The sequence below is a fragment of the Mus pahari genome, chromosome 8 (genome assembly GCF_900095145.1).
Source record: "Mus pahari chromosome 8, PAHARI_EIJ_v1.1, whole genome shotgun sequence".
Taxonomy (NCBI): Eukaryota; Metazoa; Chordata; class Mammalia; order Rodentia; family Muridae; genus Mus; species Mus pahari.
In genome coordinates this window covers 65,346,643-65,358,726 of record NC_034597.1, presented here as the reverse complement: position 1 = coordinate 65,358,726, position 12,084 = coordinate 65,346,643, and the positions used below count along the sequence as shown (strand labels likewise).

At 44.6% G+C, this 12,084-nt stretch overlaps 1 protein-coding gene across 4 annotated transcripts in view; it reads left to right on the top strand.

Annotated features, from left to right (window-relative positions):
- The window catches only part of Lrch1 (leucine rich repeats and calponin homology domain containing 1), a 179,513-nt gene that overhangs the window by 76,564 nt on the left and 90,865 nt on the right, over positions 1-12,084 (top strand). For all 4 annotated transcript variants that reach the window (XM_021203346.2, XM_029541474.1, XM_021203345.2 and 1 more), the window contains exon 2: positions 6,641-6,785. In XM_021203346.2, coding sequence (XP_021059005.1) covers positions 6,641-6,785 — 145 coding nt within the window. The remainder of the gene's footprint in view (positions 1-6,640; positions 6,786-12,084) is intronic.

Here is a 12,084-nt window from a genome sequence, read left to right as displayed (position 1 = left end):
GTCAGGATATATGCTTGCCCCTGCTTGGATGTGGTGGGAAATATATGGCCTTGTGGGTTTGCCTTTATAAGCCTTTGTAAAATGTGACTCGTGGCCATTTTCTGGGAACCCTGGAATAGACCTGGCCAGAGTCCGTCATCCTGGCCAGTATTTAATTAAAGCTTGCTTCAAAATTGGCTCAAAATTGTCTTAGTGGTTTTATTCTCCATGGTGGGACCGGGCAGGGCTGCTCATTGCCCTTCCCCCATCCCTGTAGACTGTTGGGGTATCATATGGATACCACAAGAATCCCCATGGCTCCAGCCGTGATCCCCAGGCTTCTGAAGTGACTCAGGCCAACAGGCTGAGAGGTTCTAGGGAGGAAACAGCCCTAAGTGGAGTCACTGATACCCACTCTGTATTTATAGAAGCTCCAGAACTGTAAATAACCAAAACCAAACACAATTCCCCCACCCCCAAGTTCAAGGTCCTTTGCTTAGCCTGTTTATCTCTGCATGGTTCAGGTCTTACTGAGTCTTCCACCAATGTGCACCGCCTGCTTTTAGATTTTGTCATTGGAGATTAACATGTGAATTGCCCTCTTGGCCTGTGCTTCACGTCTAGAGAGCGTTTGCTTTTTCTGTTTTTTCTTGAGTGGAGAACATTTATTGCTCAGACCTTGGGGTGTCTGCTTGGGCTCTGATGCCGTCTGTTAGGAGCCTAGGTTAGGGGTGCTTACTGTCCTGTGTCTTTGAATTTAGCTAAGTCCTAAATTTACTTCCCCCTCCTCTCTTCTCTATTCCATCCCCCCTCCCCCCAGTATCTCCCCTCCCCTTTCTCCGGACGGACCTCCTCCCTCCCTTCCCCTCTCCTCTTCTCCCCTCCCTGTCTCCTCCCCTCTCCTTTCTTTCTCTCTCTCTGACCTCCCCCTTTCCTCTCCCTTCCCCTCTACTCCCTCCATTCTTTTCCCTCTCTCTGAACCTCTTCTTTCTGTTTCTTAGGGGAGGGGGGTGCAGAGAGTAGACAATGTAGCCTACAGCTGGCCTCCTGAGTGCTGGGACAGGCTCACCCAAGCCTGGGTCTTGGTTCTCTCCCTGCCCTCTTCCCTCTTCCCCCTCTTCCCCCTCTTCCTTGGTTTAGTGCTTGGTTTTCAGGTAACAGGAAAGACTGGGACCTTACAAACCGCTCAGTGCAGGCTTCCTGCCCTTTCTAGGCATCTTTTCATTTGCTTTTGAGCTTACAGGAAGCTAGGAGAAGGAGGAGGAGGAGGAGGAGGAGGAGGAGGAGGCGGCAGCGGCGGTGGCGGCAGCGGCAGCGGTGGCAGCCTATCCACATTTTTGTCCTCTTCTAACAAGGTTGGGAATTAAACAGCGCTAAGAAGCATAGAGAAAAAACAGCCATACATTTGAAAACCTACCAAGCCCAGTGCTTTTCTGCTAGTGCTAGAGACATGACTCAGTTTCCCTATGGCCTTGCTCAGAGACCATGTTGGCTATATTTTGGTTGTAGTTTGGATGAATCAAGCTAGAAGATTGATTTGTTGTCCTAGTCTTGTTGGCATCATTTCATGAAGAAGGGTGTTCTCCTGGGGGGGGGGGAGGGAAGCTTGGAGTTACCACTGTGGTTTGGGCAAGCCACCCAAGCCTGTTCTTACCCGTGAGTTGAAGGCATTTATGGTTTGCATGAGCATCTGCCATGAGCTAGACCTATTTCACCAGCTGTATCTGACCTTACAGCTAGAACTCAGCCTGATTTAGAACTTATGTATAATATGTATGTATGATCTTATTTATTTTTAACTTATGTATATGTCTGTATGTGGGTATGAACAATGCATGTCCTCTGGAGCAGGAGTTACATTTGATTGTCAGCCCAATATGGGTCCTGTGAACCAAATTCAGGACCTCTAGAAGAACAGTACAGACTCCTAACATTGAACCCTCTTTCCAGTCCCTGACTTGGGCCATATTAGAAGCATAGTTTGGAACATCCCCATGGTTTATTGTGATCATACCTCAGTTTTCTTTTAAGTGGTTAAGCTCCTTAAATGTGTGTGGCTTTTTATTTCTGTAGAAAGCATATACTTGGGAAATGTTGGAAGAATGTGTAAATAATTCATCATGAAGTTAATTAACCCCAACAGACTGTTTTGTTTTAATTTCTACACTGCTGACTGAGGCAGCTGTTTTTGTGTAGGTGTTGGGAGAGTCTAGGCTGTGTGTAGATCTCTGACCCTCTAATGTAGAAATTGACACAAATTTAGAAATACAGGAGCTTATGGGGGAAATTGTCAGTAGCTTGGTGGATATGAAGGTTGACTTGGGTGCAGTGAAGACCTGCTCATGGTCAACAGCTTACAGTGTTTCTCAGCCTGTGGGTCATAACCCTTTTGGGGGTTGAACAGCTCTTCACAAGAGTCACCTAAGACCATGAAAAAACACAGATATTTACATTATGATTTATAACAGTAGCAAAGTTATAGTTATTAAATAGCAATTAAAATAATCTTATGGTTGGGGTGGTCACCACAACGTAAGGAACTGTGATAAAGGGTGACAGCCTTAGAAGGTTGAGAAACCACTGGCTTAGAATTTTATTTGTGAGATATATATAGCCTAACTCCTTTAAAGAAAGGACCATTGAAAAGGTGGCGCACACCTTTAATCCCAGCACTCAGAAGGAAGAGGCAGGCAGATTTCTGAGTTCGAGGCCAGCCTGGTCTACAGAGTGAGTTCCAGGACAGCCAGGGCTATACAGAGAAACCCTGTCTTGAAAAAACACAAAAAACAAAAAATAAAACAAAACAAAACAAAAAACAAAAGGTATATAAAGAATAATAAATTAAAAACCTCAGGTTTAAGAAAGCTCAGTTGGTAGCTCGTTTGCTTAATGTTCACAAGGCCCAGGGTCTGAGGTCTGAGGGTCATTCTCCAGCTCTGCACAAACCTATAAGCCAGCTACACCAGTGCCTGCCTTGAACCTGGCAGGGCTATCAGAAGTTCAAGACCACCTACTACTATATAGAGAGTTTAAGGTCAACCCGGCCTACATGAAACTCTGTCTCAAAACCAAACACAGCCATAACAGTTTCAGATGGGCTATAAGGCAGGCCTTGTGGTTGAGTAGTTAACGCTGGCAGCAGAGGCAAGAGGGTTGTGAGTTCTAGGCCACCCTGAGCCTGCATAGGAAGATCCTGTCTCCAAAAGGAAAAACAACAACAAAACCCCCAAACCAAGCAAATAAGCAAACAAAAAAAGAGCTAACTAGGAAGCTATTAGAGCCAGTTTAAAATGAGCAAGAATTAAGGCTTTCCCTTCGGCAGGCAGGACTATTGCCATCTCCGGAGAGGCTTTGTGGGTGAATCCTCTCAGAAGTAGTGATGGCAGGAAGCCACTGACCTTTCCTCTCTACCTGGAGACCATGGAGGAGACAAGAGGCACTGTAAACATTGCAGACAGCAGGCTAATAACGGCCAAGTTTTCTCTCTGTGAACTTCATGGGATTTTTCTGAGCTGAACTCTCCTGGAAACAGCTTGTTTTCTGGGCAGATCTCCTGCTCTGTGGCACAGGAAAGTCTGTGTGTCTTCTGCTGAGAATTGTTCTTTCTGTGATGGTCCTAAAATTTCAGGAAAGGAAATTTGCTTCACACCCCTCTTCCCTACATTTGCTGCCCAGGAATGGACAGTTGCTTCAGTCTTTGACTAAAGCACAAATCCATTGTGCCCTGAGAGTGAGAATGTGGATGTCCTGGGAGATGTCTTTATACATACAGAGCTGAGTATTTTAATGTGTATGTATGGTATATCATATATATCCACACATATTGTTTATCTGGATACACACACACATCTGTATGTGCATGCATGCCTATGTGTGTGCATGTAAGCATGTGTGTATTTGAATGCATTCAAGTCTTTGGAGGCACAGAAGGGTCTGCAGTGAGAAGCCAGTTCTGTCCATCTGACCAGAGAGCCATTGTCTAGAAAGTGCCACATTCACTAGTGTCTTAATTCTCCAGAAATAGTTATAGCTAAGTAACTGTGTTGAACACCTTCTAAAACCCACAAATGCTGCATGCCCTGTTTTATACATGGCCATTTACCAGCATGGGAAGTTTATCTTAGAGATGGTGCCCTGTCAGCCACAGAGAATCCTTGCATTCATGCTAATGAGTGGTTTCAGTATTCCAGTATTCACAGGGAATGCAATTGTTGTTACAGCTATGTTTATTGGTTTAATTTAATATTAGCATTATTTATGATATTTATTAATGGAGTATGAATATTTAATCAGTCCTCCACTGACATTTAAATTACTTTCTAACTTGTATGATTTCAGACTCTGCTGAAAAATATATCACGCATATTTGTGGATGTAAATATACTACCCATTTTTGTGGCTGTAAAAAGATTGGGTTAAAGTACACATCATGTACATATATCAGGAATCTAGTCTGTTTTGGTATATGTACACATATAATACGTACTGAAAATAACTACAAGTCAGACACATTATGTATTGTCTCACATAGTTGACCTTTGTATGTGTGGGGCGATAGGAAGTACCTAAAATCTCTTAGCACCTCTCCAGTGTATACTATTCTTTTAAAAGGGAGAATATTAATTAGAAAGCAGCCTAGTGAACTTGAGGGGAAGTCAGGGGAACAAATGACCAAAGCCACACACACAGTGAAAGAAGGTGTACAGCAGAGGTGGAATTCCAAACCAGAAAGAAGGCATGAGGTCAGCAAGTCATCTGAGGAACCAGGTACCCTCGCGTACAGAAGCTGCCCATCCATGTAGAGAGACTCTCTTATAAGCATCACCTGTCAATAAAGATGCTGATGAGGCCGGAGACAGGAGGTGGGGCAGTGGCAGGAAGAGGGAGGATAGTGAGTGGAGACTCCTCAGGGATTGCTGAGGAGATGTGAACCAGCAGGTAGCTGAACTCCGGAGAGAAGAGAGAGGATATTCACCCCAGACTTGGAGGCATGAAGCTGAGGAGAGGGGCTAACCACGTGGAAGGCATAGAATAGCTTGGATGGGCTAAATGAGTTAGGACCTAGTCAAGGAATGATGCTGTGGTAAATCTCCAACCCAAATATGTCCCTGCAATGAAAACACACCTCAATTAATATGAATACATGCTGTGCACCTAGATTGGGCAGATCTACCACTGCACTACCATCTTCCCCATATAAGAGACCCCTTACAACTTGCTGTTTCTCCAGGCCAGGTGCTTCTGCTCCACTTTCCTTCTTCCTCCTCCATCATTCTCTCCTCTCCCTCTCTCCCTCTCTCCCTCCCCCTCTCCCCCTCTCTTCCCACCTCTCTCCCCCTCTCCCCCTCTCTCTTCCCTCTCTCTCCCTCCTCCCTCCTCCCTCCTCCCTCTCTCCTCTTCCTTCCTCCCTCTCTCCCCCCTTTTCTCCCAAAACCTTCAGTTCCACCTTCTCCTCTTTCTCCGCCCAATCACCAGCTCTATCTAGCCTTTATTTATAAATTAAGGTGGGAAGCAGGTTTACAGGAAATCACCTGAGTGCTGACTCATTCCTTGTTCGCAGCTCCTCACAGGAGAACGGAATTAACATAAAATACAATTAGCCCCAGGGCTATCGCAACAGAATGAGCCATAGCTTATAGCCAAGGCATTTATTAATAAATAGTCTCAGAGTTGTCATTTTGGAGCAGGGGCTGGGAAGCAAAAAGGATTTATGTTTTACACACGCACCTTACACCTTCCATTCCTGTAGCACTCATGCATTCATCATTATTATTGGGATGTGTGTGTGTGTGCAAGCATGTTGGAGCAGGTTATGTGCAGCTCACAGCATGTGTGTGAAAGTCGGAAGACAACTTTGTGGAGTTGGTTCTCACCTTCTGCCCTTACATGGGCTTGGGAGATGGATCCTAGGTTGCCAGGCATTCACTAAGGGTCTCTTTTCTTGCTGAGCCATCTGACTGAGCCCTCTTCTTCTCTGAATATATTTATCCATTAAGGATATCATTTTGTTTGGGGGTCCTGTGTGTTCGAAGCACTCCATAGGCCTCTGTGCACTTGGCTGTGGAGACTGCTTTTACTGGTAGTTGTTCGGCAGACACACATTGGCTCTTAACAAACACAGTTGGTTTTTCTTGGTCTTGTATATCGTAAGTTTTCTGGTGAGTAAGACGTTTTTCTTTTAAAATGTGGATTATATATTTGTTGAAGATAAAAAAGACACATTCCATCTCCATTAGAAGTGGACTCTTAATTGGAAAGTCAGCACATATAATGAATGCCTGATAGTTATGGTATTTGTATATGTGAAAAGAGTTACATTCTTGCCTAAGATAGTTTTCAAAATAGGTGAAAAGTTCCTTTTATGTATGTAGCCAGATTTATAAGTCAGAGACCGGAAGTCTCACCAGCATCTCTGTTTCCCTTATGTGTGTGCTTCTGAATCTGCCCAAGAAATAGAAACACAATAGAGGCACAAAGACAGCGATGCTGATAAAGTTTAGATCATAGCATTAAAAGCAGGGACAAGGCATTGAGGATGCTGGTGATGTGTCCACAGCATCAGGGGTACTGGTGATGTGAGACATCTTCGAGGATGCTGATGATGTGCATCAAGAATCCTGGTGATGTACTGACAGTGTTCTTTCCTTTTTTTTCCCCATAGATCTATCTAAAAACCGACTGGTGGAAGTGCCAATGGAGCTGTGCCAATTTGTATCACTGGAAATTCTTAACCTGTATCACAACTGTATCAGAGTCATTCCTGAGGCCATTGTTAATTTGCAGATGTTGACCCACCTAAACTTAAGGTAGGTTTAACCTGGAAACTTGTGATCACCTTCATTCTGTGACCAACACAGAGCCATCATGCGTTCCTGTCTACCTTCCTTTCGATTCTTGACCACACTTGCAAGTAAATCATAGAGATCATTAAGAATGAACTTTGTCCTAGATTTACAGGGTCTATAGTGTCACTCTTGGTGCTATGTTTCCCCAGATGTCAGCATGGTTCTGACAGGGAACGACTTAGGTAGCATCACTGTGTGCTCTTGATGGCGTGTGGAAGGATGCTAGTGTGCTATCTTCAAGAATTCAGGTAGCTTTTGAAAGAAGAGGGGAGAAGAAAGTGAAGAAGAACGATAGTTCAGGTGTTTCAAGAGGAAGGGAAAAAACCCATTCTTTTTAAGTTCAGTCTCTTTTAAAAAGTGACACAATCCTTGGATCCCAGCACTTGGGAGGCAGAGGCAGGTGGATCTCCTGAAGTTGAGACCGGCCTGGGCTACAGAGTGAGTTCCAGGACAGCCAGGGTGAGAGTGGTGAGGGGGAAAATTGAGCGCCCTAGGTGATTTTAATTCCCATTGAATTAAGCCAGGGTTTGCTGAGCATGCCTCCCTCAGTCTACTTTGGCCTCCCTCAGTCTACCTTGTATAGCCTCATGTAACACTTTAACACTGCAGGCTAGCTCTATGGTTTCAAGGACACTTAATTGTTTTATACCTTGGGTTTAGACTTTGCAGCTGGCTGCTCTGGTCAGGCCCTGGCTCTTTTAGGAGAGGGGATACAGTTGTTGTAGTCCCTGTACCTGAATGGAAACAACCTCCCAGGTTCCAGCCGGAGTCCTTCCCCTGTGCTGCCAGCATTTTGGTGTGTAAGGGGTGGAACCTAGTCAGGGAGGCTTGTGCCGCATAACAAACACACTCAATTTTAAAGCTCAAAATTCCCAGCAAGCCACACACAGTGGTGGCTCTTTATAACAGACAGTGATGCCAGTGGGCTTCTTGTTCTTCTGGTTTCAATTTTGTTTTAGTTGGCTCCTGAAAAATTAGAGGCCTTCTGCTTTGTTTGTAGCCGAAACAGCAAAGAGGGCTGCCGTCATGGGTCTAGGAATGCACATTTTCCCCTCAGGGTAAAAACGTTGCTAGGCGCAGTTGTCATTCGCTTTAATTTATTATTATCTTTAAAAATAAAACGTAAGGTACTGTTAGGGTAGACTTCAGGTTCATCTAGCTGATTTTTCACTTCCACAGGTTTTTGGGTAGCCTGTCCAGCTTCACCTCCAGCAGAAGCGTGCTACCCAGGACTTGTCTGGGAGCCCACCCAGCAGTGTCAGACTCCCTGGTTCTGGTTCCCTGACTCCTCAGGAGATTTATTCATGAACTACGGGACGATTGTTGCCAAAGCTTCTGCTTACTTACCCATTTCTGTCCTGCTATAACATTTTTATCCTAATAGTTAGCTTACAGTAATGAGTAAATCAGTGTACCGTAACTTCATGTTATGTCCATATGCACCCAGAACTTTGGGGCACAGTTGACTATAAAATCTTAAAAACGTGGGTGGTTTAATCTTAATTGTTTTTTGTTTTTTGTTGTTGTTGTTTTTTTTTTTTTTTTTTTTTTTTTTAAATAGTATTGTTGAGTGTGTTCTGAGGAGTTCTAGGTTGCGCTCCGTTGAGGGTGAATTATTGCTGTCCTCAGATGAGCAGAAAGGATATAATCAAGTCTGGGCCTCGGGGATTTTGACAGGAAAGGGACTGGAGAAGTGGCTCTGCAGTTATGATCACTGGCTGCTCTTGCAGAGGATCAAGGTTCAGTTCCTGTCACTCATGTAGGGCATGTAACTCCAGTTCTGGGAATCCGGTGCCCTCTTCTGGTACTAAGACTGCAAGGAGTATACAGAAATGCATGCAAACAAATCACCCATAGACATAAAATTGTTTAAAAAAGTTAAAAAACTTAAAAAAAAAAAAAGACTAAGAACCTGTTGGCGATGAGCAGGGACAAATGCAGTGGGCACCCTGGGGTGAATTTCTGCACGAGAGACGAAGAAAGTGCAGAGGCTGCTACATGTCCTTTGTGGCTGGCTTAATTTCACCATGGTGTCTCATCTCCCGGTTGTATTTGTAATTTTAAATTTTGTCTGTTTTTCCTTTTCCACATTTCCTACTGTTGAATATTATTAGCAGGGCTGAGACCGACTTTCTTGTACCAAACCTGTGATCTTTGAAGGAAGGTGCGCTAAGGAAGGAAAGATAAGAAAGAGCCTGTCTCTTACTGTCCTGCGGCTTTATGCGAGGAAATATAAAACACATATGGCAGCCTCTGAGCTTTTTAAAAGGCTAGGCACTGCTGCTGCTGCTTCCGCTTCCTCCCCCCACCCCCCCGCCTCCTCTTCTATTGCATTATATCTTAAAATTCTTTTGTGTGTTTTTGTGTGTGTAGGTCAGAGGGCAACTTACTGCAGTCACTTCTTTCATTTATCTTTGTGGGTCCTGGAGATTGAACTCAGGTCCCCAGACTTAGTTGCCAGTGCCTTTAGCCCAGGAGCCGTTTTGAGAACCCAGTGTACTAAGCTTTCAGGTTTTCTGTGATCAACCATTCTGACCAAGGTCAGCTTGGAGAGGGAAGGGTTTGTTTGGCTTACGGCTGACTGTCCATCGTTGAGGGGCGTCAGGTCTGTAGCTCTAGGCAGGAGCTGATGCAGAGGCCATGGAGGGATGCTGCTTATTGACTCGCTTCCCCTGCCCTACTCAGCCTGCTTTCTTACACAACCCAGGACCACCTGCCCAGGGGTGGCACCACCCACAGTGGGCTGGGCCCTCCCCCATTAAGCTTCAATCGGGAAAATGCCCCAAGGGACTTGCCCATAGGCCAGTCTCAGGGTGACACTTTTGATGCCCATGTATGGATATATAAATATGAGATGATTATGATGATGAGGGAGGTTCTGAGTGTTACATTGTTACTCAGTTAGTCCTTCACTGCTGCTTGAGGAACAGGTTTAGGAACTGTGCTTGCTGGTTCTGCCTGTCTTTGAGCTTCCGTTATTTCTAGGCTTGGGAACGGTTTTGGTAGAATGAACATCACACCGCTCTCGCCTGAGATGTTTGTTTGTTTGTTTTTGAAATAGTAGGTGACTAGCAGTTTTGTTTACTTGCAAATATTTATAACCTTGTCTAGACAATGCTGTTGAGTTACATCACAACACTTGAGTTTTCTGTGTGACAGACAGCTTCCTGAAGCAGACTGGCCCTGTCTCCAGCTGGCTGCAAGCTAGTAACCGGGAGGGGCTTAGGAGGTCATATTTGGGCGACGACCTTAACAAATATGGGGGGGGGTGTCTTTGAATGTAAATATTCATTCTTTGGCTATATGTGTGGAACAGCTTGGGAGTCTGTTTTCTGCTTTCAACGTGTGTGTTCTAGGGATAGAAGTTAGGAGCCCAGGTTGGCGGACAGAACCCTAGAGCCATTTGCCTGCCCTGAGTCCTCTCCTTTTATAAGCAACTGAAACATTTTCTTTTCTGTGGTACTTGGTTCGTTCTCTCTCTCTCTCTCTCTCTCTCTCTCTGCCTCTCTCTCTCCCCCTCTCCTTCTCCCCCCCCCCGTCTCTTCTATTAATTTGGAAGAGTCTTTAGATAAAGTAGTACAGATAAACCGCCTTCCCAGATCTTGTTCCTGTACTTAACATCAAGTACTCATGCTGTTTCGTTTTATGTGTTGTTTCATTCATTTTATTTTGTTTCCATGACAGTGGGGATCAAACTCCGGGGCACTGTCCTCAGAATGCTTGTGCTCTGTCACAGAGCCTCAGCGCCAGCCCTGTTCTTGCTATATTTAAAATTTCTCCTTTTCTTAATAAATTATAAGCAGGAATTGCTAATTTTGTACATTCTAAAATAGAAAAGATCCCATATAAAGATACTTTGAGTTTATGGCAAACGTTCAAAGTTGGTTTTATCCCCTGAGAAACATTGTATATAATGGCAGTGTAGACAGCCATAAATATTTGACAACAGTCATGGTCATGGTGGTGGTGTGGTGGTGGTGGTGGTGGTGGTGGTGGTGATGATGATGATGATGATGATGATGATGATGATGATGATGATGGTGGTGGTGGTGGTGGTGGTGGTGGTGGAGGTGGGGGATCAGGGACATGTTGCAGCTGCCTAACCAGGTTCGTGGCTGGTATAATCTCTTTGTGTAATCTGCAATTTTCAAATAGCTGCTTTGTGCCAAAGACCCTCTCAGCCTATCAAGCGGCAGGATTAATTGACACGTGAAAACATCTTTACCATGAACTGCAGTTAGAAACATGAAACTGTTTCCCGCATTTCTCACAGGATGGAAATGTAACATTTGTGGAAAACACTGATGTGTTGCCGTTTATGAAGCCCGTGTTTGAAGCATGGAGGCTTTCATCTGTGCTTTTGGGTGTTCACAACCAAAGGTTATGTTAGTTTAGTGTATGTGCCCCCTGTGTCTTCCTGTTAGAAAATGTCTCTGTCCAAGAAACGTGGCCAAGAACAATAAAACTGATTCAGCAACAGACACTTAGAGCTGACACCACACAGGCAAGCCTAAAAATCTATTTTAAACGGCTGGAAAGGCGTCAGGGTACGAGAAGAAGCTCGGACAGCCCAGAGGAGAGCAGGACTTGGCAGCAGTTGGTGTTGTGAATCTTAGAAGCAGATGTTGGCGTAGCAGGCTCATTTCAGAGAAGGGAGGTGTGAAAGACTGAACTGCTTTACAGCATTTAATCAGACTGCTTCCAGGATGAGGGCGAGTAGGTTTCCTTTCCTCAGAGGAAACGCGACCAGCTGGGCCTGGATGGCTTCTCAGAAACCCTGTGCTCCCTCAGCTTAGCTGGAATCGGTTTGGAGCTATTGCCAGTGTCTGGTCCACAAGATGTTATCACACTGGAAAAGGAATGTATTTTGGCTGCCATCTCTGCTACCCGGTATCCCTTTTGGCTGCTAAACAATGTGCAAAAAGAGCCAACTTCCTGATGGTCACATAACCAGTATCCCCACATTCCTCTGAGGGTCCTTCTCAGAAAGAATCTTTAATCCTTTAGACACTCACTCTCCTACTGAGGGACCCTGGGCCAGGGCAGCTCTAGAAAGCACAGTTGTTTCATTTTTGTTGTTGTTGTTGTGAAACAAAAATGAATGTTCATCATTCTCTTGCCTCACGCTGTCATTTCTAAAGGAGCCAACCTGTATCTTCTCTCTAGAAAATTGGAAAGTTGATAGTGTTTCTCTGAACTTGGAGTTTTGTTTCAATGACTACAAATTCAAATCTCCTTTTTTTTTGTTTTTTTTTTTTTT